We start from the raw sequence: 27882 nt of genomic DNA, 5'->3' as shown, positions 1-27882 counted from the left end.
TCGACCGTCAACCATTGAGCCACACCGGCCGGGTGGAAGAGAAGAAATCTTGAGTCTTTCAGATTTATTTCTAGCTTTGGGGCTAGAGGTTTCTTTGGTTTAACCTTAGTGTCTTTTTTGTAATGAATATTTTTATTGATTTCAGAGTGGAAAGGAGAGGGAGAAAGATATAGAAACATCAGTGATGAGAGACAATCATTGATTGTCTCAGGTCCCCTACTGGGGATCAAGCCCACAACCCAGGCATGTGCCCTGACAAGGAATCAAACCCTGATCTCCTAGTTCATAGGTCGATGCTCAACCACTGAGCCAAGCTGGCTTTAGTCTTAAGCATCATTTTGCTGTTTAGAGACAGTAGCCATCCTCCAATGACAGCTCACATTTATTGAGCATTTGCTTTGTGCCAGGTATTATGTTGAGTAATTTACATGTATTGTTTCCATTTAAGCATCAAAACCTGTGAAGTAGTTACTGCTAATTATTTGTGTTTTAAAGAGAAGGAAGCTCAGCCGAAACCGGTTTGGCTCAGTGGATAGAGCATCGGCCTGCGGACTGAAAGGTCCCAGGTTCGATTCTGGTCAAGGGCACGTACCTTGGTTGCGGGCACATCCCCAGTAGGAGGTGTGCAGGAGGCAGCTGATCGATGTTTCTCTCTCATCGATGTTTCTAGCTCTCTATCCCTCTCCCTTCCTCTCTGTGAAATATCAATAAAATATATTTAAAAAAAAAAAAAAAAAGAGCTCCAAACTAGATTGCCTAGATCAGAGTTCTTGTTCTATCAGTTACTAACTTGGTAAATTTAGGTAACTGCTCCTTTGAGCTTCCTTCTCTTTTTTTTTTTTTTAATATATTTTATTGATATTTTACAGAGAGGAAGGGAGAGGGATAGAGAGTTAGAAACATCGATGAGAGCCAAAACCGGTTTGGCTCAGTGGATAGAGCATCAGCCTGCGGACTGAAAGGTCCCGGGTTCGATTCCGGTCAAGGGCATGTAACTTGGTTGCGGGCACATCCCCAGTAGGAGGTGTGCAAGAGGCAACTGATCAATGTTTCTCTCTCATCGATGTTTCTGACTATCTATCCCTCTTCCTTCCTCTCTGTAAAAAATCAATAAAATATATTTTAAAAAAAAAAGAAACATCGATGAGAGAGAAACATCGATCAGCTGCCTCCTGCACACCTCCCACTGAGGATGTGCCCGCAACCAACGTACATGCCCTTGACCGGAATTGAACCCGGGACCTTTCAGTCCGCAGGCCGACGCTCTATCCACTGAGCCAAACCGGTTTCGGCTAGTTTGGAGCTCTTAATCACCAAACTGAGCTCTTAATCACCACATCCTATTGTCTTCAGTCTCCTGGGATGGCGTTAGCATTCATTCATGGTCAGGAAAAAAGTGGGTTAACAGAATAGACAGAATGAGACTCTGGTTGATTTGAGGTTTTGGAATGATAAATTCTTTTCTGAGAATTTGGCTCTTAGGTCCTATTTTGTTCCCTATTCAGGAGACAAATCATGCAGAATTAATGGAGCATGAGGCATCTCTTAGTAGGAATGCCCAAGAGGAGAAGCTGTCATTACAGCAAGTGATCAAGGATATAACCCAGGTACTGGCAGACCTCCTGTTCATAACCAGGTTATGTCTCACTCCTCCCCAGGCTTCCCATCATGCCTAGATTTCCACTCTCTGAGGTGTTTGGACTTAGGATCCTGTGGGGATGATTTCTCTTAGTGTATTTGAAGATTGGAACCTAAGGAGTAGCTAAGCATTCGTGTGTTTGTTCTGCTTGCTGGAACAGGCCCCCTCTACTCCCGTTACTTCCCCCCATTGATTTCTAGAGAGAGTGGGAGGGAGGGAAGAAAGGGAGATGGAAGGGAAGGAGGGAGGAGGAGAGAAAAAGGTGGAGGGGAAACATTAATTGGTTGCCTCCCACACGTGCCCCTACCAGAGCTGGGGAACCTGCAACCACGACTCTTCGGTCCATGGACTGACACTCTAACCACTGAGCAAAACCAGCTAGAGCCAGGTTCCCTTTCTTATTGCCATCTGTAACCCTCAGGCCAGTGGCTGGGTTCTGGTCTATGTTACCTCAAGAGCCTCTTCTTCCTTCATTTTGTCACTTATTACCTCAGAGTGCTCTAGCCTTGTTGCTAGTCCTAGGTTTAGGTGACCGAAGGTGAGGAGTTGAAGGAACCACCTGTTTTGCTCTTAGATACCCTCTTCCCACTCCCTAGGGAGAGAACCCGAGAAGGAAAACATCAGGTTTGTCCAGCCTGTGGTGTTAGTCCCTGTGTGGACTCTAGTCCTTGCGCACTAGAGTGGTGAGCTGGCTGTGTTGGGTTTTAGGTCATGGTGGACGAAGGGGACAATATGTCCCAAGGCTCTGGTCATGAGAGCACCTTGGAGCTGGACTATAGTGACTTCTCCTCCCAGTTTGACTCCCAGGACCCAGACAAGGCTCTAACTCTGGTGCGTTCAGTGCTGACTCAGAGACGCCAGGCTGTGCAAGTAAGAACCCCAGATTCCTCCTTAACCACAGGGGTGGGTATCTAGAGTGATATGTGCTCCAGGTACCCTCCTAGCCTGGACTGCCCCTTTCACTATGTTGACCAGTCATGAAGTGTTTTGTCAACACCCCAAAGTTCCCATTAGAATCTCTCTGTGTCTGCCCAGTTGTACTGGTGGGTAACGCACATTCTCTGTGCCAGTCAATGCAAAGATTGGTGATCAAAGCCCTGGGAGAGTATGGGTGAGTGTGTCCCAATTCTAAGCCCCCCTCCTCTCCCCCCCCCCACACACACTATATATTTGAAGGTGATGAACTCTGAGACTCCAGGAGCCACAGAAGCTCAATAATCTCTGATCCTCTGTCTTCTTGACTGGTCGTATTTCTTCTTAGCTTACCCGTGTCGCTGCAGCCCCCAAGCCCTTTGCCCAGCTCTCCATTCAGGCTTCCGACATCCCTCCTCTCCCTGCCCTCTTGTCCACCATCTCACTTCTGCTACTCTTCCTGCACAGGACCTAAGGCAGCAGCTTTCAGGCTGTCAGGAAGCTGTGAGCTTCTTGCAGCAGCAGCATCATCAGTGGGAGGAAGAAGGTGAGGCCTTGAGACAGCGGTTACAGAAGCTCACTGGGGAGCGGGACACTCTGGCAGGGCAGACCGTGGACCTCCAGGGAGAAGTGGACTCGCTCAGCAAGTGAGCAGGGGCTGCTCATTCCCCGCTTCCTTCCCAGGCTCATCTTGCCTGGCCACTTACCGTCTCCCATCGTGTTTCTGGTTGGCTGGCCCTGCTCTCCCTGAAACCCAGGGCTGCCTTGCTTTGTGCTCTGCTTGTTCCTGCTCACTCAGTTTTGGGTTCTTGTGATAAAAGACTGTCCTGCTCAAAAGGAAAGATGAGATATTTAAAGGAAACAGATGCCTCTGTCCTTTAACCCTGTGATGTCTGCTTCCAGGAAGGACTCTAGGTTCCAAGGTCTCTGCTCATCTCTGGTTCCTTCTTCCAGGGAGCGAGCGCTCCTGCAGGAGACCAGGGGAGAGCTGCAGCAGCAGCTGGCGGTGCTGGAGCAGGAGGCCTGGCGCCTGCGCAGGACAAACATGGAGCTGCAGCTGCAGGGGGACTCTGCTCAGGGCGAGAAGGAGGAGCAGCAGGAGGAGCTGCACCTGGCTGTCCGAGAGAGGCAGCGCCTGTGAGTGTGACCCGTCCCTCCTCACTGGGGCTTGATCTTTCCTTCATTTTTTAGAAAATATGTTTTTATTGATTTCAGAGATGGAGGGAGGGAGAGAGAGAGAGAGAGAAACATTAATGATGAGAGAGAATTATGGATCTGCTGCCTCCTGCACGTCCCACACTAGGGATCGAGCCCACAACCTGGTCATGTGCCCTGTCTGGAAATGGAACCGAAACCTCCTGATTCATAGGTCAATTCTCAACCACTGAGCCATGCTGGCCGGGTAGTCTTCCATTTTAATTCCACACCCTCCTCTACCACTCCCCTCTCTTAGAAAGTGGAGTAAATAGCCCTGATGGGTTCGGCTCAGTGGATAGAGCGTCAGCCTGTTGACTAAAGGGTCCCGGGTTTGATTCCCGTCAAGGGCATGTACCCAGTGGGGGCGTGCAGGGGACGGCTGATTGATGTTTCTCTCTCATCGATGTTTCTAACTCTCTCTCCCTCTCCCTTCCTCTCTGTAAAAAATCAATAAAATACATTAAAAAAAAAAAAAGTAAGTGGAGTAAATAGAAGCCTGGTTTGAAGTGGGTTCAGATTGGCTTACTACTCCTTTCTTTGCAGAAAGATGAATACAGAAAGTTCATCCAGGCTTTGCCCAGTGCCTGTGGGGAAACAGAAATAAGACACAGGCCTTAATCTCAAGCAGTTTGCAATCTGATGGGGAAGACAGATAAGAACTAATTGTAGCATGAGGCCAGATGAAGTATGAGCTACATAGAGTTTCAGGCCAGGATCATAGGAATAACAATTATTGAAAGCTTCATAGAGAAGAGGGTAGACTTTGAGTTGGGCCTTGACATATTTTGATTTGTGGAGAGTGGAAGAAGGGCTAAAGGTGTAGGTTAGCAAAGAAAAGGAGGCAGGAAGGTTTATGGTGTGTTCAGAGTAGCCTGGGCTAGCTAAAGGGTAGGACTTACCCTGGAAAGTAGTGGGAAATGAGCTGGTCAAGAAAAGGAGTTCCCACCCTAGCCAGTTTGGCTCTGTGGATAAGTGTTGTCCTGTGGACCAAAGGGACCTGGGTTCGATTCTGGTCAAAGCCACATACCTCGGTTGCAGGCTCCTCCCTGGCCTGGGCCCTGATCAGGGCGTGTGCAAGAGGCAACCAGTTGACGTGTTTCTCTCACATTGATGTTTCTCTCTGTCTCCCCCTCTCTCTTCCACTCTCTCTAAAAATCAATGGAAAAATAACCTTGGGTGAGGATTAAAAAAGAAAAAGAAAGGTAGTTCCAGAGTAAAGAGACCCAGCTAATCTGTGAAAAGTAAGGCCTTTCAGGCTGAACAAAAGCTTGGTTTAAATTATGGCTCTGCTACTTGGACAGTTTACTTTATTTGTAAAGTGGGGATGATAATATTTACCTTGACCAGTCATGAGGTGTTTGGTTGCCTCCCGCTCGTGCCTCTACCAGAGCTGGGGAACCTGCAACCACAACCCTTCAGTCCATGGACTGATACTGAGCCAAACCGGAAAAGTCGTTGGGAAGATTAGAGTTTTTGCAAAATGCCAGAGTAGAGTCCTGCATACGGTAGGCTTTGTGTAACTGGTGCCAGGAACTGTATCTTCTTCACCTCTAGTGTAACCCCTCATCCCCTGTGCCTTACCTCCTTGCACCTAATAAGCACAAATAGTGGATTCTTGAAGGATTACTATAAGGATCACGTCTTGTGCAAGGAATGGTTCTTCTGTACCAAGGAGAATTATTAACAATCCATAAAAATAAGCACATTTTAAAATTTAATTTGTTTGAACCGGTAATACTTTTATCAATATTTGTATGATTCAAAAGTCAAAACTATTTTAAAAGATATACACAGAGCCTGACTGGTGTGGCTCAGTGGTTGAGTGTTGACTTATGAACTAGGACAGTGGTTCTCAATCTTTTTAATGCCGTGACCCTTTAATACAGTTCCTCCTGTTGTGGTGACCCCCAACCATAAAATTTTTTCGTTGCTACTTCATAACTGTAATTTTGCTACTGTTATGAATCATAACGTAAATATCTGTGTTTTCCGGTGGTCTTAGGCACCCCTGCTAGCGGTTCTCAACCTGTGGGTCGCGACACAGATATTTACATTACAATTCATTAACAGTAGCAAAATTACAGTTATGATGTAGCAACTAAAATAATTTTATGGTTGGGGGTCACCACAACATGAGGAACTGTATTAAAGGGTTGCGGCATTAAAAAGGTTGAGAACCACTGAACTGGGAGGTCACGGTTCGATTCCCAGTCAGGGCACATGCCTGGGTTGCAGGCTCGATCCCCAGTAGGGAGCGTGCAGGAGGCAGCCAATCAATGATTCTCATCATTGATGTTTCTATCTCTCACTCTCCCTTCTTTGCTGAAATCAATAAAAATATATTTTAAAATAAATGAACAAAAAGATTTACACAGAGAAAGTCTTACTCCCCCCTACTTCATTCATCCCATTTTTCTTCCTTCTCTAGGTAATCATTTAAATTGATTTCTTGGTTGTCTTTCCAGTGCTGCTTTATGCAAACGATGCATACTTCTTATTTTCCCCAATATCTTGTATACACTACGTACACTGTTCTGCACCTTCCTTTTTGTCACTTTATGTCTTGGAGATCTTATCATTTATTAGAGACCTTCAGTTTTTTTGCATAGCAAAGGTAATTATATTCCTGTTACCTTTTGTCGTGTGGCCACTTGTAAGACTTCCTCTAGCCCCATCTCCTTCCCACCTTAGTCAGGAGATGCTGGCCGGCCTGGAAGCCAAACAGTCAGAATCACTCAGTGAACTGATCACTCTTCGGGAAAACCTGGAGTCAAGTCGCCTGGAAGGGGAGTTGCTGAGGCAAGAGCAAACCGAAGTGACCGCAGCGCTGGCGAGGGTGCGTAGGCCTCCCCCTCACCTCATTCTTCACCCTGCAAGCCAGATCCTTTATATTTTTTGCCTCAATCACTAGTCTGTGCTTTTAGGTTCTTTCCCTCCCAATATACTCTCTATCTCGGAATTAGAATGGTTTTCTGAAGTATAAATATGTCTGTCTCTTTTCTAAAACCATTTAGTGGCTTCCTAGCTCCTTGGAGCTGCATTCAAAGCCCTTTGCCATCTGCCTCAAACTGTTTCTAGCCTCCCCTTCATTTCAAATCCCAGTCCTAGCTCCTCATATGCCTGTACTCCTGCCACAAAGCATGAATTGCAATTTCAGTTCCACTGTGTTCTTTCATGATGCTAATACTTTGCAGGTGTTACTGCTTCCTTCCTCCCCTTTAACCACAAACTGTTCTTTATCTCAGTCGTATCCAACTTAATGGTCAACTCTTCTCCAAGCATATTTGATTCTCCCAAACTGAATCAGTGCTTTCTGTGAGTTCCCAAAGCACTTTGGCTTAACATTGTCTATGATGTCATTCCAGTTGTAGTTGTTTACATCCCGCTGTCGGTGCCTCTATACCAGGGGTGGGCAAACTTTTTGACTCGCGGGCCACAATGGGTTCTTAAACTGGACCTGAGGGCCGGAACAAAAGCATGGATGGAGTGTTTGTGTGAACGAATATAAATTCAAAGTAAAGGAGCGGAGGGGAGAGCAAGAGAACCGGATAGAACAGCCGGATCCGGCCCGCGGGCCGTAGTTTGCCCAAGGCTGCTCTATACTGTGAGCTCCTCTTACTCCTCAGTGAATGAAGAAATGAATGAATGAGTGAGTGGAAAACTTGGTCAGACTGTAAGGGAAGGAATGGAGTGTTAACTAATCTCTGCAAGGAAAGCAGCAGGTGTTGGGGATGTGAGCTGTGAGCTGTTGCAGGAAAACTGGAAGTAGGAAACCCTTTGACTCTCTTTATTTTTAGGCAGAACAGTCCATTGCAGAGCTGTCGAGTTCTGAGAACAGCCTGAAGGCTGAGGTAGCTGATCTTCGGGCTGCAGCTGCCAAGCTCAGCGCCTTAAACGAGGCTTTGGCCTTAGATAAAGTCACGCTGAACCAGCAGCTTCTCCAGGTGAGGGGAGCTTTTTCTGATAAACGGGGTAGGGCTGGGTCCGACTGAGGGTAAGCCAGTGACAGAAGCAGCTGATACCCATGACAAGGAAGAGTCCTTAAATGGATCAGCTCAAGGCAGATCAGCTCCCAAATGTAGTCCAAAAATGAGCAGAGCATTTATGGTGCAGAGGAGAGCAGACTATAAGGACTGGGCTTAGCCATTAAACTACTCCCTTCCCTCGCCTACAGCAGAACCACCTTTGGACTTTAGGGTAAAATCACCAGGGCTGGGAAAGAGGCCCGTGCCCTCAGGAAGGAAGACTAGGTTTTTATTTATTTAATTTATTTTTATTAACATAACAATTTATTAGCAAACAAATGAAATGACACCTCTAGATCTCAACACATATAGGATCTTAAATAATAAACATCACAAACACAGGAAGATTAGGGTTTCTTAAAGTTGCTGATAGTAGTATTACAGATGTCTCCCGATTCCCCCCTTTGTCCCCTTCCACCCAGCCCCACCCCACCCAGGCCTTCACTACATTATTGTATGTGTCCATGGGCTATGTATACATGCATATATGTTTTTGGTTAATCTCTTCCCTCCCCCCTCCCCTGCTCCCTTCAGGTCTGTCAGTTTATTCCATGAATCCATGCCTTTGGACCCATTTTGTTCATCAGTTTATTTTGTTCATTTAGGAAGACTAGGTTTTTAATCCTGTTGCATGAGATATCAGCAATCACCAGAAAAGGATTTGCTGAACAGCCTAAGTCTCAAAGCATCTTCTCTATGGGTTACAAATTTAGCATGTCTCTTTACTACCTGTTCCCTTGAGCCCCAGAAATCTTTGATGTTTTCTTATTCTGAATTTTTTGAGAATAAGATTTTACCTTTTTATCTCTATCCCAAGCATCAGTCCATCTAATACCTGGAATATAGGCACTAGATCAAATGAATGCATTGTCCCCCTCTCTTATAAGCACTCCTGTGTTCATCTTTGGAGAATAGTCATATCTCACTTGGATTTCTGTCTCAGCACTTGATCGCTAAACTAACCACTTGTCTTTTATGCCTTTCCCTTGTTGGTCAGTAGTTAGAACAGGAGAACCAGTCTGTGTGCAGCAGAATGGAGGCCACAGAGCAGGCGAGAAACACTTTGCAGGTGGGCCTGGCAGAGGTGGAGAGGAGCAGGGAAGCCCTGTGGGAAAAGAACACTCACCTGGAGGCCCAGCTGCAAAAAGCGGAGGAGACCGGGGCTCAGCTGCAGGCAGATCTCAGGGGCATCCAAGAAGAGAAGGAAGTACTTCAAGAGAAACTAAGCGAGGTAAGAAGTAAAATGCATACCATCACGTTAAGGTATAATACATGCTCACTGCAAAACACTACAGAGATGATTGAGAAAGTGATAAAGTCTTACTTCCTAGAAATGACCAGTGTTACTAGTTTGGGGTATATCTTCCAATTTTTAAAAAGAATTCCTGTAGGAATCCTTCATGATCCCCCACTACTCCACCCCCCAGTTTGAATTAGATGCCTCTCTGTATGCTCTGGTAGTACCTTGTGCACATTTCAAACACCACATCTTCAATACTATATTATAATTGTCTGTTTACCTGTCTCAACCATTAGAACACAAGCTCCTTGAAGGCAAGACTATATCTTATTTGTTTTTGTTCCTCCAGGTTATAGTACAGTGTCTAACACATAACGGGGGCTCAGTAAGTTTTTTCTGAACCAATGACCTGCCTCAAAGGTCATCTTTCTCCTCCACCACACTTTCCATTGCCGTAATAATTACACATAATCTTCCTTCTCGGAGTCCCTTTCTTAGGGCACTGATCACTTTCATCCTGGTATTATGCATGTGTCTTTTCCTTAAGACTAAAAGCTCCTTAGAGGTAGGTCTCTTGAAGCCCTAGCACAGAGTCTTGCTCGAAGGAGAGCATGCTTCCTATCTGGGAGCTCGATGGGTTGATAGAGAAATACATTAATGCTACTTTGTATGAGTGGGCAATGCCCAGGGCTCACAGAGCTGGGTCCAGAATCTCTGAAGAGCCGATGGTCCTAACCCATGATGGCAACTCTGTGGGGAATCCTGTCCGTGCTCTGAATCTCACCAATGTCTTCCCCTCAGGCACGTCACCAGCAGGAGGCAGCCTCAGCTCAGCTGGAGCAGCTACATCAGGAAGCAAAGCGACAAGAAGAAGTGCTAGCCCGGGAAGTTCAGGAGAAGGAGGCCCTAGTTCGGCAGAAGGCAGCTCTAGAGGTGCGGCTGCAGGCTGGGGAGCGGGACCGGCAGGACCTCTCTGATCAACTACTGGGGCTCAGGTAGGACCCAGACTCAGTTCAGCCAAGGGCAGAAGGAGCTTTTCAAGGCAAAGAGTAGCCAAGCTAAGTTCCCTGCCCAAAGTGTATGGGTTCTATATGAGTTATGAATTTGTGATTGCCCCCCTAACTTCTTCAAGTAGCCAGTACTTAGAACCCATCTCCTCTTAAGGAAGGGTAAGGGCCTTGATGGGTAAGAACTCTTCCTGATTCCTGAACCTGACAGCTCAGCCAAGGAGTTCCTGGAGAGCAGTCTGTTTGAGGCCCAACAACAAAATTCTCTGATAGAGGTCACCAAGGGGCAGCTGGAGGTCCAGATTCAAACTGTCACTCAAGCCAAGGAAGTAATCCAAGGTGAGAACCAAATGGAATGGCCACACATGGGGATGTTGAAAGCTGGGAAGGCAGAGGTCCTTCTCTAGCCAGGTTCAGGGCTTCTCGGATGGGAGTTGCTCAGAGGTCTAGGGAGAGGACTTTTGTGTGTGTGTTTTAATTGATTTTTTAAAAAGAAAGATAAGAAGGGAGAGAGAGAGAGATAGCAGCATCGATGAAAGAGAAACATTGATCAGCTCCTCCTGCACAGCCCCCACCAGAAATTGAGCCCACAAGCTCGGGCATGTGCCCTGACCAGGAATTGAACTGGCGACCTCTTGGTATATGGGTCTATGTTCAACCACTGAGCAACACTGGCCCGGTGGGAAGAGGAGTTTTATTGTTTTTATAATATATTTTTTAAGCCCTAGCTGGTGTGGCTCAGTGGATAGAGAGTAGGCCTATGGACTCAAGGGTCCTGGGTTTGATTCTGGTCAAGGGCACATGCCCAGGTTGCGGGCTCAAGCCCCAGTAGGGGGCATGCAGGAGGCAGCCAATCAATGAGTGTCTCTCATCATTGATGTTTCTATCTCTCTCTCCCCCTCCCTTCCTCTCTGAAATCAATAAAAATATATTGAAAAAAAAAATATATATATATATATTAAAAATATATTTTTATTGCCATAGCCGGTTTGGCTCAGTGGTTAAAGTGTCAGCCTACAGACTAAAGGGTCCCAGGTTCGATTCCGGCCAAGGGCACATACAGCTTGCAGGCTCGATCCCAGTGTGGGGTGTGCAGGAGGCAGCCAGTCAGTGATTCTCTCTCATCATTGATGTTTCTATCTCTCCCTCTCCCTTTCTCTCTGAAATCAATAAAAATATATTAAAATAAATAAATAAATAAATTTTTATTGATTTCAGAGAGAGAGAAACATCAATGATGAGAGAAAATCCTTGATTGGCTGCCTCCTGCATGCCCCCTACTGGGGATTGAGCCCACAACTCAGGCATGTGCCCTTGACTGGAATCAAACCCAGGACCCTTCAGTCCACAGGCCAATGTTCTTTCCACTGAGCCAAACCAGCTAGGGTGGAAAGAGGAGGTTTTAAAAAGAGGGCAGAGGCTCAGAGACCAGATCCTGTCCCTTGCATCTTAGGCGAAGTAAGGTGCTTGAAGCTGGAACTGGACACTGAACGGAACCGGGCAGAGCAGGAGCGGGATACAGCAGCCAGACAGCTTGCCCAGGTTGAGCAAGAGGGGCAGACTGCCCTGCAGCAGCTGAAATCAGCTCATGAGGAGGAGGTGAACCGGCTCCAGGAGAAATTGGTAGGTGATGGATGTGGCTAGGGGATGGGAGAGGCCTCCCTTCAGGGAGTGTTCCACCTGCTGACTCTTGGTCCAGATATTACTGCTTATAAGAGTGAAATATGTATAGGACTAGCCTGGTAACCAAGGTGCCAACTCCTACTTCTAGCTCTTTTTTTATTTATTTTATTTTTCAAGTACAGTTTACAGTCAATATTATTTTGTACTAGAGGCCTGGTGCACGGATTCATGCACTGGTGGGGTCCCTCAGCCTGGCCTGCAGGGATTGGGCCAAAACCAGCAGTCCGACATCCCCTGAGGGGTCCTGGATTGTGAGAGGGTGCAGGCCAGGCAAGGCCGAGGGACCCCACTGGTGCACGAATCCGTTCACCAGGCCTCTAGTATGCGTATAAGATCTTTGGTTAATCTCTTCCTGCCCTTCCCCCTCCCCGCTTCCCTCTGAGATTCATCAGTCTGTTCCATGTTTCCATGCCTGTGGTTTCTGCTCCTGTGTTGAGCATCTGCCCTCTGGTGGTCAGTACATGTCATAGCTACTGTCAAATGGTCAGAGAGTCAGACAGTCGCTTAGGCTTTTATATATATAAATTACTTTCAGGTGTATAGTGGCTAGGCAGTCATATACTTTACAATGTGGTCCCCCTATATTTCTAGTACCCACCTGGCACCATGCATAGTTATGACAACTTTAGTGATTATATTCATATGCTATACTTTACATCCCCTTGACTATTTTGTAGCTACCAATGTGTACTTCTCTCTCTCTCTCTCTCTCTCTCTCTCTCCATATATATATATATATTGATTTCAGAGAGGAAGGGAGAGGGAGAGAGAGAGAGAAACATCAATGATGAGAGAATCATTGACCGGCTGCCTCCTGCACACCCCCTACTGGGGATCGAGCCTGCAACCCAGGCATGTGCCCTAAGCCGGAATTGAACCCGGGACCCCTCAGTCCGCAGGCTGACGCTCTATCCACTGAGCAAAACCGGCTAGGGCTACATGACTTATCTTAATCCTCTAAACAATCCTAGGAGGGAGGACACTGTTGTTATCACCATTTGTCTAGATGAGGAAACTGAGGCATGGAGATGTGATAGATTTTAACTGAGGTCACACTAATAGTGTTGGACTAAAGACTAATCCAGGCAGCCTGGCTCTAGAGCCCTTCACCACTAACAGAGGGTGCTGGGTTAGTCTGGAAGAGCAGGGAAGGCTTTGGTGACTGGTGGACCTCTGGGAGGACCGGATCCCGCGTCCTAGTGCTCTTGTATAATACAGGAGACACCTTTGCTGGACTCAACCTGACTTTTTGGAAGGCTGACTGCCACCCTGAGCAGGGGAGACTGGGCAGCAGAGGGCGAGTCTGCCACCTCAGTTCATTGTTACAACCATGAGCCATGATGTGGTTGCTTTAAAATAAGGCATACTCGTAACTTATATTAGGGACAGCTACACTTTAGAAAGCACTTTTATGTGTGATACCATTTGATTTTTTTTATAAATCTCATTTGATTCTCATAACGTCTGGTGAGATAGGGAAGGCAGGGGTTATTAGCCTTACTTTACAGATGAGGACACGGGCTTCGTGCGGTACCAAGGTCATGCAGCTGGTGAGCAGTGGCCTTACTCTCATCCAGTTTTTCTGCTGCCTCTCCTCACCCATTTGGTTCTAACAGTGTTTCCTTTGTATGACCAGGAGAAAGAGTGCTCCCGGCACCAGCAGGAACTGGATAAGGCTCTGGAAACCCTAGAGAGGGAGAAAATGGAGCTAGAAATGAGGCTGAGGGAGCAGCAGGCAGAGACCGAGGCTCTCCGGACCCAGAAGGAAGAAGAACGGGCCAAGGCCGAGAGCGCCCTATGCCAGGTGGGAGTCTGGATGTCCAGCCTGTGACTCCCCTGCCTTTGAACACTTCCTTTTCCACTCCCCAGAGCAGGTCCACGGGGGCTTCTAGAAGAGAGTATAGCTACCCATTTGCTGCGAGTGAGCTGGGTGACAAGCAGCATTAATTGCAGGGCCGGCAGTATGTCATACTTCCTGAGGGAGGGCTGACGTTTACCACATCCTGTCAGCTTGAAAACTAGTGGCAATCTTTGCACTTCCTGGTTCTCAGTCAGTGGGTCCAGACCTTCCTTTGCCCTCAGCCCCCACCCCATTTCCGGAAGAGCAATAGAATAGCTGGAATATGCTGGTGGCCTAGTGGCTGAGCATGGTGACCCGATCCAACAAGCCCTGCACTCCTGTCCCGCTACAGATGCAGCTCGAGACAGAGAAGGAGAGGGTGTCCCTCCTGGAGACGCTGCTGCAGACCCAGAAGGAACTGGCAGATGCCAGCCAGCACCTGGAACGGCTGAGGCAGGACATAAAGGTTCAGAAGTTAAAGGAACAGGTATGGAGGGTGGTCCTTGGCAGGGAAGAAAGGGGAACATTGATTCACTCATGCAGCATTGGCCAGTTCTTTGGCACTTCGGGTCAGGCCCTGTACTGGGTGGTAACATATGGCAGGCATCACGGTGTGGCACCCAGTGAACATGACAGACATCGTCCCTGCCCTTAAGGAGCTTACTTTCTAGTAGCAGAGATGGACAAGGAGGAGCAGACACAAAATAAATGAGATAATTGCAGGTAGTAATAAGTGCTGTAAAGGAAATGCATAAGGTGATATAATTGAGAGTGATTCAAAAGTGGCCACTTTGGGCAAGGAGGTCAGGGAGGACCTCACTGAGAAAGTGACATTTGAGCTGAGACATGAGGTTTAAAAGCCCCATGAACAATAGGGATGAACCTTGGGAACATGCGGAGTGAAAGAACCAGTCACAAGAGGCCATACGGTGTATGATTCCATTGATAGGAAATGTCCACAATAGGCCAATCTACAGAGACAGAAAGTAGATGAGTGGTTGGGAGTGAGAATAAGGGATGGGAGTATACAGGGTTTCTTCTGGGGTGATGAGAATGTTCTAAAATTGATTGTAGTGGTAGTTGCAAAACTCTGTAAATACACTGAAAAATGTTGAATTTTACGCTTTAAATGGGTGAATTGTGTGGCATCTGAACTATGTCTCAGTAAAACTGTTAAAAAGCAAAGAAGCCAGCGATTTGAAGAGTAGTTTAGGCAGAGGAAATAGGTGCCATAAGGGCCCTGGGACAGACAGTAAAGGTTTGGGGAGTTCCAGGACAGAAAGGAGGCAGCATGGCTCCAGCGTGATAAGCTCAGGGGTGAGCAAAAAGATAGGCAGGAGCCCTTTGTCAGCCATAAGAGGAGCCTGGATTTGTTCAAGGGCAATGGGAAAATGTTGGTACTTAAGAAGCAGAGAAGGACATAATTCAGTGTGTGTGTGTGTGTGTGTGTGTGTGTGTAGGTAGTGTGTGTGTGGGGGGGTGGTATGAAGTAGAAATAGGGCTATGCAACAGGAGGTTGTTGTGATGGTCTGACTAAGGGACTGCTGCCAACACAGGGACCTTGACCGAGAAATCCTGGGTGAGCCAGTGTACTCTGTGAGGGAGGAGAGGGAATAGGAGGTGAGGAGTTGAGGTGGCAGGGCATGACAGACACAAGCTGAATTGCTGGGTCCTGCCTTAGCTTTTGCTACCCCAACTAAAAAATTAGTATTTATATGATATTGATTTCTACAACATGAATTTCAAGACCAAGGCCCCTGTGAAAGTTTTCCTCTTCTCACAGCTGTCTTCTCCCGTTGCAGGAGACGATTGGAATACTGCAGACCCAGCTCCGAGAGGCTCAGCGGGAGCGGGAGCAGGCAGCCCAGCAGCACGGAGATGACCTCACTGCCCTCCGTGGAGAGAGCAGCTCCCTGCTACAGGATAAGATAGACCTGCAGAAGCAGGTCCCTCCTCCTCTCTCCCAGCCCCCCAGCACTTCCCCAGCAAAGCCAGGCTGCCCCACTCCCTCCTGCAGGACAAGGGGAACCTTGGGAGCTTGGGAGGGGAAGTGTAGGCCCCAGTACTTAGGGGAAGATTAAAGGATACTCAGAGCTGAGCACGTGCCCCTTGAGCTCTGGGGTGGTAATCTTTCTGTGATGACTACGGAACTTAGATATTCTCAGGCAGCTCCACTGTCAGTTGTTCTTTTTGTCTTCTCTCCTAGTTCATGGGTTGACACTCAACCACTGAACCACACCAGCCAGACCAGATTGCCTTTTTTATTCTGATTGCTTTTCCTTCTCAAAATCCTATATCAGATGGTGTTCTGATTATTCATTTTAAAAAATACAGTCACTCTACACTTGCCTATCACTTTGCCTTTGGGTGTAGTTATATTCAGCAAAGATTTTTATTTGTGTCTGTCTTTATCCAGCATATGTGAGGCTGGGAGACAGATGACTAAGCTGAATGGTGTTTGGGGAGGAGAGTAGGTAAGAAGAGTATGTAAGGATTGATTGGTGGAACCTCCAGAGCACTGGAAATGAGCTGGCGATTGAGGTAAACCTGGAAGGACCATGAAGCCGTAGGCGAGAAGCATCCTCCCTCTGGGCCCCTGCCCTTGGTCCTCATGCCCTTAACTTTCCAGGTGGAGGACTTGAAGTCTCAGCTGGTTTCCAAGGATGACTCCCGGAGGCTGGTGGAGCAGGAGGTTCAGGAGAAGCGGAGAGAAGCCCAGGAATGTAGCCGAATTCAGAAAGAGCTGGAAAGAGACAAAGCCAGGTAAGCTAGACAAGCCATGGAGTTGGCTTTTGCCTGTCTCGCTCCAGTGGTCACTGGGAGGTTGACGGTTCTTTGCTCAGGTCATCTAGCCTTTCATGTCTCTAGCTGTGGGCTGTACAAGTAGCCAAGGGGGTAGGACACAGACCCTGTCTTCAAAGCCTACACTTCATTTACTTAGTAAGTATTTAGACAAATGCATATGTACCAGGCACTATGCCAGGGGTCAGGGTACAGTGATAAACAAGATAGTATGGTCCCCATTTCAACAGAATTTATAGTTTGGTAGGGAAGACATTACGCCAATAATCCCCAAAATAAATTATTGCAGATTATGTTCCATGGTGTGGAGGAAAGAAACAGGATGCTGAAATAGAAATGGGGCAGGCTGGGGAGGGAGATCTACTTTAGACGTTAGGGAAGGCCTTCCTCCACTGCAGGATGAAGTGGAGCCACCATGCAAAGGGTGGGAGAGTTCTATGCAGTAGGGATAGAAATCACACACAGTGGCTCTGGGGCAGGTCAAAGCTGGGGGTGTTTGGGGAACCTGAAGGTGCAGCATGACTGGAGCCTGGTGACTGAGAAGAGTGACTTGAGCTAGACAAGTCCATGCCCCATTCAGGATTTCGTAGGTCACGGGAAGGAGTTTGTAGTTATTTTAAGTTTGGTAGAAAATCATTGCAGGGCGTTAAGCCAGCAACTCAACATAATCCAATTTATGATTAATAGAAGAGATAGTGATGACACGAAACATCAGGAATGAGGTCAGATCACCCAGGATGAAAAGCGGCAGGTATTCTCAGGGCTGTAGGAGGTTGGGGAGGGACAAATCCTTTTGCGAACGACTCTAGAGGCAGGAACACAAGTTAGACTAGTACGGTTGTCTAAATGAGAGATACTAAAGCTGAACCAGGATGGGGGAGCGGGATGGGAGGACTGAAGGAGTTTAGAGGACGTTTAGGAAATTGGAATCAGTTATATGTAGTCATAGATTAGGTATATGTGGGATGAAGGGAGAACTGTGATATGATCAAGGCTTCTAAGTTGGGGTACTAGGTGGGTGGAGGTGCCATTCATTCACTGAGCTAGGGAACATAATAGGGGTGATTGGGGAGGTGCAGAGGGGATAGAACAGATTGGACATGTTGAATTTTAGGTATGATATAGATATTTCTGGAATTTCCCAGAGAAGAATAAACTATGAAGTTGAAATTGGGTATCATATGCGAGAAGTATCTAGGAGCACGCAGTAAGTGCTCAATAAATAGAAGTTTTTATTGTTACACTGTAATGATTATCATTACTATATCCATTTTGATTAAATGTTTAGAACAGTCAGATGAGAAGGTAGTTCTTCATTCCCTGAGAGGACGGCCTAGCTCTCTGACCCCTCTCTTTTCAGCCTGACTCTGTCTCTAATGGAAAAGGAACAGAGACTCCTTGTTTTAGAAGAAGCTGACTCTGTTCGACAACAGGAGCTGAGTTCCCTGCGCCAGGATCTGCAGGAGGCCCAGGGAGGGCAGAAAGAGTTCAGTGCCCAGGTACTTCCCGCCGGTGATGGGCCCTATTCCCTGGTGGAAGCCTGCCCCTGGAGTGGGAGATGATTGCTCAGAGTTGGTTCATGAAGAGGACCTTTCTCTTTCCTTATTACAGGGCATGCTGGGACTTCAGCAGCCCTGGCAGGAGGGGGAAGCCAGGACTGGGCAGGGTGGGGGTTTGGAACCTGACACAGAGTTCGGCCACCTGTGGAGAACCTGATGGCCCAGAACATTGTTCCTAAAGGGCAGAGCTCATGCAGGCCTAGTTCATTCAAGCTTGGCTACTCCCTAGTGTGCTTTGTCTGTTTGACAAGACACAGCAGGGCCATCGTATTACTCCAGAATAAGTAGGCAGCAAGGGGACTCAGTCTGCTCACAGGAGGACCCATCCCAATCCTTGGTGCAGAGGAAAGATGGAACTAGAAGGGGATGAGTAAGAGAGCAAGAGAGAGACAGGAGACTGCAGCAGATAAGGACCCAGATCCTGAGTTAGACTCCCAGCTCTACTGCTTCCGGGTTGTGTGAGCATACTTCATCCAGGAAAACAAGGGTGATACTTGTTAACCATTATAGTTATATATAAAGTGTCACGAACACAAGCATTCGATAAATGGTAGCCAGTATATTGTGACTGGTCTTCTTAGGTTCAGTGTCAGGGTTTCAGGCAGAATTCTAATAGCAGGGAGTTGGCATAGTTGCCGGGGGACCAGGGCCAAAGCCCATTTGCGTAGCCCTCATTCACGTGTTAGGAGTGAGTAGGTAGGTATGCAGGTCAGATCTAGGGTAGTACTCCTTGCAGTACTCCCTTCCTGCCCTGATCAGGTTGGTGTGGGATTGAGTAGTGTAAGACCAGGGAGGGTCTGAGGAGCAGGTATCCACTCCCTGCTCAGGGTGACTACTTCCTCCCTGTAGGTGGAACTACTGAAGCAGGAGGTAAAGGAAAAAGAAGCTAATTTTCTGGCCCAGGAAGCACAGCTGCTGGAGGAGCTAGAAGCATCTCGAGTAACAGAGAAGCAGCTGCGAGCTTCCTTGTGGGCCCAGGAAGCCAAGGAAGCCCAGCTACAGCTGCGACTGCGCAGCATGGAGAGCCAGCTGGAGGCGCTGGCTGCAGAGCAGCAGCCCGGGCACCATGCCCAGGCCCAGCTAGCCAGCCTCTATTCTGTCCTGCAGCAGGCCCTGGGGTCTGTTTGTGAGAGCAGGCCTGAGCTGAGTGGCGGGGGAGACTCTGCTCCCTCCTTCTGGGGTCCTGAGCCAGGTGAGGCAGCCATCCAAGAACTCAGTCCTTTGGGCCAAAGCCAGGCCTAGCTCCCAGGGGAGAAGGAAGAGGAATGCAGTTCCTTAGACCAGTGGTCGGCAAACTCATTGTCAACAGAGCGGCAAACCGCGGCTCGCTCGCCGAGGTTTGCCGACCACTGCCTTAGACAGTATGCCACAAGGCTAAGGCCACAGACTCTGGAATTAATCCAGAGTTTGAACACCCCGCCTCCCCCGCTCCCCCCCCCACCCCGCCAGCTCTACAATTTGCTAGATGTATGTCCTTGCACAAGTCACCTGTCCTCTCTGAGCTTGATTCTCTCAATTATAAAATGCAGATATTAAAAGTACCTACCTCTCAGGACTTTTCTAAGGAGTTAATGAGGTTACAGAGGTAAAATAGCCCACACAGTTCCTGGCACTTATTAGATGATAGCTAGCATTACTGAGTGCCCACCACAGTGCCTGGCATATAGGTATGCAGACAGTGCATGATGAATGAACTACTTAGAAGGGCTTCTTTGAGGAGAGGAGGGATCAGTGGGAAGGCCAAGGCCATGTCTGGGGAGGTAGAGCTGTTTTTTTCAGACGGTAACCAAGTCAGAAGGTATTGCCTCATCTGTTCAGATCAGAATGGAGCGAGGGTCCTCTTTAAGAGAGAGCCCCTTCTGACAGCTCTCTCGGCTGAGGCGGTGGCATCTGCCCTCCACAAGCTCCACCAAGACCTGCGGAAGACACAGCAGGCCCGGGTATGTTTCCCTGCTCTCCTCCTCTGACCTCTTCACCTCCCCTGAAAAGATTTATGCAGCAGTTTAACCTGTTTTCTTCCTTAGATCAGGTTGGAATGAGTTCCATCTTTATCACTTACTACCTGGAAACCATGAACAAAGCATTTGGTTTTCTGGGCCTTGGTTTTGCTAGTAAAGTCGGGCAAATCATGCCTGCCTCACAGGGTTGAGAGTGTTAGATCAGTGAGGGGCTTATGTGAGCCCTATAAGCTAAAAACCCTGTACAAATGTGTCACATTATTTTGCATCATTTTCCTCTCAACCATGAATTATTCTTGGTGCCAAGACCTCCAAGAAAAAAACCAACTAATTGAGACCACTGAGATTTGAGGTTGTCATTTATAGGAACATGCTAAGCCTAAGACTGAACTAAATGTCCTGTAAATTCCATCTCATAGTGAACATATTAGCCAATAAAAATATAGTGCCACCATGCGCCAGCTCATCTGAGCTGGGAACACAAAATGCAGAAAGACCTGATTGCTCCCTCAAGAAGGCTTATAACATGGCTGAGGAGCCAAACTGCATTGTAAGACAAAGCAGAACCAATAGAAATAACTGGATCAGCCCTAACTGGTTTGGCTCAGTGGATAGAGCATCGGCCTGCGGACTGAAGGGTCCCAGGTTCGATTCCAGTCAAGGGCATGTACCTTGGTTGCGGGCACATCCCCAGAAGGAGGTGTGCAGGAGGCAGCTGATCAATGTTTCTCTCTCATCAATGTTTCTACTTCTCTATCCCTCTCCCTTCCTCTCTGTAAAAAATCAAAATATATATATTTTTTTTTTAAAAAAAAGAAATAACTGGATCAATACAGGTGCACATGATGGTAATAGGAGGGACAATTCATTCTGACTTGAGAAAGGTCAGAAGGAAGAAATGACCTCTGAGTTAGGCTTTAAAGGAGGAGTTTAGGGAGAAGAGAGGTGACCCTGGGCTAAAACTTTAGCAACAGTTCTGTTTCAAATGACACAGATGGGACAAAAAGGGTTTCTAGGCTCTAGTCAGCTGGAGCAGAGCTTGTCATCACTTCAGGAAGCCAAGTGCATACGAGTTCAGAGGTAAATAACTCAGGATTATGAGAGTAGATCCCACTGGAAAACCCCAAAAGAGGCTGAAGGGGAAAAGAGGTCTTGGGCCCTGGACAGGGATAGGTTTGTGGGAGATGAGGAACGTGAGTTTAGCCATGCCCTTTCTTTCCCAGGATGATCTGAGGAATCAGGCACAGAAGCTGAAACAGCATCTCACTGATACAGAGGCTGAGAAGAGCCAGGTCCAAACAGAGTTGCAGGATCTGCAGAGACAACTCTCCCAGAACCAGGAAGGTGAGAAGCTCAAGGCAGGCACAGGGATTTGGAGGGAGGAGAGAAGAAAGGCGGGAAGCCCAGAAGGGGCAGGAACAGGCCTAGCAGCCACTCTTTACTGCTTGTCCACAACTGTGAGGAGATACCTAGAGGCATTGCCCAAGGGGTGAGACGCCATGAACTAGTTTCTGCTTCCCATGGCCTTTGAGGGCCATCCTGGCAGAAGGGATTACAAGGAACAGATTTGGGGAAGTGAGAAGTTGCTGGCTAGGCTTTTGTTTTCTCTCTCTGCAGATTAAAAATTGGCAACCCAGGGCCAGGACTATGAGGATATATATATTTTTTTATTTTTTTAATGTTTTTTATTAAGGTATTACATGTGTACATATCTTCCCATTGCCTCCCCCCACCCCATTCCCATACATGCCCTCACCCCACAATGTCTTGCGTTCATTGGTTATGCTTATATGCATGCATACAAGTCCTTCAGTTGATCTCTTATCTCCCCCACCTCTCCCTAACCTTCCCGCTGTAATTTCACAGTCTGTTTGATGCTTTACTGCCTCTGTATCTATCTTTTTGTTCATCAGTTTATAATGTTCTTTATTATCCAAAAATGAGTGAGATCATGTGGTATTTTTCTTTCATTGACTGGCTTATTTCACTTAGCATAATGCTCTCCAGTTCCATCCAGGTTGCTGCAAATGGTAAGAATTCCTTCTTTTTTATGGCAGCATAGTATTCCATTGTGTAGATGTACCGTAGTTTTCTGATCTAGTCATCAGCTGACGGGCACCTAGGCTGATTCCAAATCTTAGCTATTGTAAATTGTGCTGCTATGAACATAGGGGTGCATATATCCTTTCTGATTGGTGTTTCTAGTTTCTTGGGATATATTCCTAGGAGTAGGATTACTGGGTCAAATGGGAGTTCCATTTTTAGTTTTTTGAGGAAACTCCATACTGTTCTCCACAGTGGCTGCACCAGTCTGCATTCCCACCAGCAATGCACGAGGGTTCCTTTTTCTCCACATCCTCGCCAGCACTTGTCGTTTGTTGATTTGTTGATGATAGCCATTCTGACAGGTGTAAGATGGTACCGCATTGTCATTTTGATTTGCATCTCTTGGATAATTAGTGACTTTGAGCATGTTTTCATATGTCTCTTGGCCTTCCCTCTGTCTTCTTTTGAAAAGATTCTATTTAGGTCCATTGCCCATTTTTTTATTGGATCACTTATTTTCCTTTTATTAAGTTGTATAAGTTCCCTGTAGATGTTGGAGATTAAACCTTTATTAGTGATAACATTTGCAAATATGCTCTCCCATACAGTGGGCTTTCTTGTTGTTTTGTTGATGGTTTCTTTTGCTGTGCAAAAGCTTTTTATTTTGATGTAGTCCCATTTGTTTATTTTCTCTTTAGTTTCCATTGCCCTAGGAGTGGTATCAGTGAAGAAATTGCTTCGGCATATGTCTGAGATTTCTCTGCCTGTGGATTCCTCTAGTATTTTTATGGTTTCCCATCTTATGTTTAAGTCCTTTATCCATTTTGAGTTTATTTTTGTGTATGTTTTAAGTTGGTGATCTAGTTTCATTTTTTTGCATGTATCTGTCCAATTTTCCCAACATCATTTATTGAAGAGACTGTCTTGACTCCATTGTATGTTCATGCCTCCTTTGTCAAATATTAATTGCGCATAGTGGTTTGGGTCGATATCTGGATTCTCTATTCTATTCCATTGGTCTATATGCCTGTTCTTGTGCCAATACCAGGCTGTTTTGAGAACAGTGGCTTTGTAATATAGCTTGAAATCTGGTATTGAGATCCCTCCTACTTTATTCTTCTTTCTCAGGATTGCTGTGGCTATTCAGGGTCTTTTTTTATTCCAGATGAATTTTTGGAGAGTTCTTTCTAGGTCTGTGAAATATGCCATTGGTATTTTAATGGGGAGTGCATTGAATCTATAGATTGCTTTGGGTAGTATGGACATTTTAATGATGTTGATTCTACCAATCCATGAACACGGTATGCTCTTCCATCTATTTATGTCTTCCTCTATCTCTTTTTTCAATATCTTGTAGTTTTCTGAGTATAGGTCTTTTACCTCCTTAGTTAAGTTTATTCCTAGGTATCTTAATTTTTTTGGTGCGATGGTAAATGGGATTGTTTTCTTAGTCTCTCTTTCTGTAAGTTCACTGTTGGTGTATAAAAATGCCATAGATTTCTTGGCATTAATTTTGTATCCTGCTACATTGCCGAATTCATTTATTAAGTCTAATAATTTTTTGATGGAGTCTTTAGGGTTTTCTATGTACAGTATCATGTCATCTGCAAATAAGGACAGTTTTACTTCTTCTTTTCCAATTTGGATGCCTTTTATTTCTTCTTCTTGTCTAATCGCAATGGCTAGTACTTCCAGTACTATGTCGAATAGGAGTGGTGAAAGCGGGCATCCCTGTCTTGTTCCTGTTCTTAGGGGAAATGGTTTTAGTTTTTGTCCATTGAGTATGATGTTGGCTGTGGGTTTGTCATATATGGCTTTTATTATGTTGAGGTATGATTCTTCTATTCCCACCTTGCTGAGAGTTTTTATCAAAAATGGGTGTTGGATTTTGTCAAATGCTTCTTCTGCATCAATTGATATGACTGTGGTTTTTATCTCTGTGAGGATATTTTAAAATTCTTTTTATCTTTTGTCATTTATCCATGTTACTTATTTTTTTCATCTTCAACTATGTCCTCAAAATGATTTAACCTTTGACAGCAGGATTGAGGACTGTTTGAGAGAAAGCAAGGAGGGGAATATGGGGAGAACGTATCTGTGCCACAGCCAAGGGCTGAAAAGGGTGGTGACTACTTGGAAGGGAAACGAGAGGGGAGGATGTTGAGGCTCAAGGCTCTACTGTGGAAGAGAAGAGGACAACTTGGGGAGTGGGTCTGGGTCGTGAAAGTATCCCAGAGGTCTCCCTGAGAAACACACACATAGAGCTGGGTTAGGTGCAATTTGCAGAAACGGTAGGGATGGGGGCAGCCAGCAGAGCAACCCTGTTCTCCAAGAACCAGAGCAAAATCATAGAGTATGAGACTCATAAGGGTCTCCAGTGTCATCCAGCTCAACTCTGTCTGGAATCCAGGGTCGAGGATCTGAATATGATCAGGCTGAGAAATTGTTGGGATGATTATAAGGCAGTGCTGGAGCTGGGCAGCAGACACAGACATGAGCCTGGAAGCAGCCAGAAGCCTAGACAAACAGGAGCAGCTGGCAGATGGGTGATGTCTCTATGAAACTGGATATAATTCTCTCCTTGGCCTTCTTCCCCTTTGATTCTGTTTCCCATCCTCCATCTGCCTCTGCCTCCCACTTTTCCTCTACCCTAACCATGGGCCTTGCTCCACTACCTCTCCTCTTCCCAAAGAGAAATCCAAGTGGGAAGAAAAACAGAAGTCCCTTGAGTCTGAGCTGATGGAACTGCACGAAACTGTGGCATCCTTACAGAGTCGCCTACGGCGAGCAGAGCTGCAGGGAATGGAAGCCCAGGTATGGTGGTACTGGTGTGGGGCGGGGGTTGCTTCAGGAGTAGTCCCTCAGGACCCAGCTCTAGCTCTCAGACCCATCTTGGTCTATAGTCCTATTCCATCCATATGTAGTGCCCAGCTTCCTTCAGCAGTGTCTGATTCTCTGGCTGGCTCCACTCCCTGAGCCACTATTAAGGCCCCAGTGAATCCTCATTCAATTATTTTTCTAAACTAAGTTTGAAACTTTTGTCCCTTGCCCTGAAGGACCAGAGTCTGGGATGACTCATTTACACAATGCGTTCTCCTCTGGGCATAGCTGAGCCCTGGGACGTGGTGGGTATGTTCTTTCACAGTAGTAGCTTAAATGGAATGCAGGAGTTCTTTTGGTCCAAGTCCTTGACAATGCTGGTGCTACAAAGTAAGGAAAGAAAGGACCTGTGTTGGAGTGATGGTATCAAGGAAGTGTGGTCTAAGGTGGCTATGCATCTTGTTTTGCAGAATGAGCGAGAGTTACTTCAGGCAGCTAAGGAGAACCTGACAGCCCAGGTGCAACATCTGCAAGCATCTGTCTCAGAAGCCAGGGCTCAGGCGAGTGCTGCAGGGGTCCTGGAAGAAGACCTGCGAACTGCTCGCTCTGCCCTGAAATTGAAAAACGAGGAAGTGGAGAGTGAGCGCGAGAGAGCCCAGGCTCTGCAGGAGCAGGGCGAGCTGAAGGTGGCCCAAGGAAAGGCTTTACAAGAGAACTTGGCTATCCTGGCCCAGGCCCTATCTGAAAGAGAAGGGGAGGTGGAGGCTTTGCAGGAAAAAATCCAGGAACTGGAGAAGCAGCGGGAAATGCAAAAGGCGGCTTTGGAATTGCTGTCTCTGGACCTAAAGAAGAGGAATCAAGAGGTGGATCTGCAACAGGAACAGATTCAGGAGCTGGAGAGGTGCAGGTCTGTTTTAGAGCATCTGCCCATGGCCGTCCAGGAGCGAGAGCAGAAGCTGACTGTGCAGAGGGAGCAGATCAAAGAGCTCGAGAAGGATCAAGAGACGCAGAGGAATGTTGTAGAACATCAGCTTCTAGAACTCGAGAAGAATCACCAAGTGATCGAGTCCCAGAAAGGACAGATTCAGGATCTGAAGAAGCAGCTGGTTACTCTGGAGTGCCTGGCCCTGGAACTGGAGGAAAACCATCGCAAAGTGGAGTGCCAGCAAAAGGCAATTGAGGATCTGGAGAGCCAGAGGGAGGTGCAGAGGGTGGCTCTGACCCACCTTACCCTGGACCTAGAGGAGAGGAGCCAGGAGCTGCAGGTGCAAAGCAGCCAGATCCACGAGCTGGAGAGACACAGCAGCCTTCTGGCAAGAGAGCTCCAGGAGAAGGAGCAAGTGGTGAAGTCCCAGCGAGAACACATCGAGGAGCTGCAGAGGCAGAAAGAGCATCTGACTCAGGACCTCCAGAGGAGGGACCAGGAGATGGTGCTGCAGAAAGAGAGGATTCAGGTCCTTGAAGATCAGAGGACACTGCAGACCAAGATTCTAGAGGAGGACCTGGAACAGATCAAGCTTTCCTTGAAGGAGCGAGGCCGGGAATTGGCCTCTCAGAGGCAGCTGATGCAGGAGCGGGCAGAGGAAGGGAAGGGCCAGAATAAAGCACAGCGAGGAAGCCTCGAGCACATGAAGCTAATCCTGCGTGACAAGGAGAAGGAGGTGGAATGCCAGCAGGAACGTATCCAGGAACTTCAGGAACACAAGGGCCAGCTGGAACAGCAGCTCCAGGGCCTGCACAGGAAGGTGGGAGAGATCAGCCTACTCCTGACCCAGCGAGAGCAGGAGATAGTGGTCCTGCAGAAGAACCTGCAGGAAGCCAGGGAGCAGGGGGAGCTGAAAGAGCAGTCACTTCAGGGCCAGCTAGAAGAGGCCCAGAGAGCCCTGGCCCAGAGGGACCAGGAGCTCGAGGCCCTGCAGCAGCAACAGCAGCAGGCCCAGGGGCAGGAGGAGATTGTAAAGGAAAAGGCAGGCACACTGCAGAGAGCTCTGGAGCAGGCCCATGTGACACTGAGAGAGCGCCAGGGAGAGCTTGAGGACCACAGGGAACATGTGCGAAGACTCCAGGAAGAACTGACAGTGGAGGGACAACGGGCACAGGCCCTGGAGGAGGTGTTGGGTGACCTAAGGGCTGAATTTCAGAAGCAGGAGAAGGCTCTGCTGGCCCTCCAGCAACAGTGTGCGGAGCAGGCACAGGAGCACAAGGCGGAGGCCAAGGCCTTGCAGGATAGCTGGCTGCAGGCAGAGGCGATGCTCAAGCAACGGGACCAGGAGCTGGAGGCCCTGCGGGCAGATAGCCAGTCCTCCCAGCATCGGGAGGAGGCTGCCCGAGGCCAGGCTGAGGCTTTGCAGGAGGCCCTCAGCAAGGCTCAAGCTGCCCTGCAGGAGAAAGAGCAACATCTCCTTGGACAGGCAGAACTGAGCCGCAGCCTAGAGGCCAGCACGGCCACTTTGCAGGCTGCCCTGGACTCCTGCCAGGCACAAGCCCGGCAGCTGGAGGAGGTCCTAAGGAAGCGGGAAGGTGAGATCCAGGACCGGGATCTCCGACACCAGGCAGCCGTGCAGGAGCTCCAGCAGGCACTTGCACAGAGGGATGGAGAATTGAGACATCAGAGGAAACAGAGGCAGCTGCTGGAGAAGTCTCTGGCCCAGAGGCTCCAAGAGGATGTGATCCAAGAGAAGCAGAATCTGGGCCAGGAGAGAGGAGAGGAAGAGATGAGGGGCCTTCATGAGAGCCTAAGGGAGCTACAGCAGACTCTAGCACAAAGGGAAGAGGAGATCCTGGAGCTGAGAGAGCAAAGGAAGAATCTGGAGGCCTCAGCCCACAGCCGCAAAGCCTCCCCAGTGGAGGAGCCCTCTACAAAACTTGATTCTTTAGGACCCAGGCTACAGCAGGAGCTGGAGCGATTACAGGCAGTCCTGAGGCAGACGGAGGCCAGGGAGATTGAGTGGAGGGAGAAGGCCCAGGACTTGGCACTGTCCCTGGCCCAGAGCAAGGCCAGTGTTAGCAGTCTGCAGGAGGTAGCCATGTTCCTCCAAGCCTCTGTCCTGGAGCGGGACTCAGAACAGCAGAGGCTACAGGTGAGTCATCAATGGGTCATAAGGACCAGGGGGCAGAGCCCTGGGCAGCTGAACTCGGGCTGCCTGCCACCCTC

General features: G+C 47.7%; 1 protein-coding gene across 6 annotated transcripts in view; it reads left to right on the top strand.

Moving 5' to 3' along the window:
• Positions 1–27882, top strand: part of CEP250 (centrosomal protein 250) — a 48622-nt gene that overhangs the window by 13541 nt on the left and 7199 nt on the right. For 3 of the 6 annotated variants that reach the window (XM_080686450.1, XM_080686451.1, XM_080686453.1), the window contains 20 exons: positions 1506–1607; positions 2348–2509; positions 3020–3198; positions 3506–3688; positions 6440–6584; positions 7546–7692; positions 8774–9004; positions 9815–10008; positions 10232–10359; positions 11474–11643; positions 13340–13507; positions 13896–14030; positions 15346–15489; positions 16173–16306; positions 17706–17844; positions 18754–19096; positions 19723–19844; positions 21086–21206; positions 24601–24722; positions 25199–27808. In XM_080686450.1, coding sequence (XP_080542576.1) covers positions 1506–1607; positions 2348–2509; positions 3020–3198; positions 3506–3688; positions 6440–6584; positions 7546–7692; positions 8774–9004; positions 9815–10008; positions 10232–10359; positions 11474–11643; positions 13340–13507; positions 13896–14030; positions 15346–15489; positions 16173–16306; positions 17706–17844; positions 18754–19096; positions 19723–19844; positions 21086–21206; positions 24601–24722; positions 25199–27808 — 5679 coding nt within the window. Of the gene's footprint in view, positions 1–1505; positions 1608–2347; positions 2510–3019; positions 3199–3505; positions 3689–6439; positions 6585–7012; positions 7064–7545; positions 7693–8770; positions 9005–9814; positions 10009–10231; positions 10360–11473; positions 11644–13339; positions 13508–13895; positions 14031–15345; positions 15490–16172; positions 16307–17705; positions 17845–18753; positions 19097–19722; positions 19845–21085; positions 21207–24600; positions 24723–25198; positions 27809–27882 lie in introns of those variants that run through there. The other 3 variants (XM_080686452.1, XM_080686454.1, XM_080686455.1) reach the window with 3 other exon arrangements.

This window comes from Plecotus auritus (assembly GCF_963455305.1).
Source record: "Plecotus auritus genome assembly, chromosome: 8".
In the NCBI taxonomy this organism is placed as follows: Eukaryota; Metazoa; Chordata; class Mammalia; order Chiroptera; family Vespertilionidae; genus Plecotus; species Plecotus auritus.
Note: the sequence above shows the minus strand (reverse complement) of the source record. Positions and strands in the feature narration are given on the sequence as shown.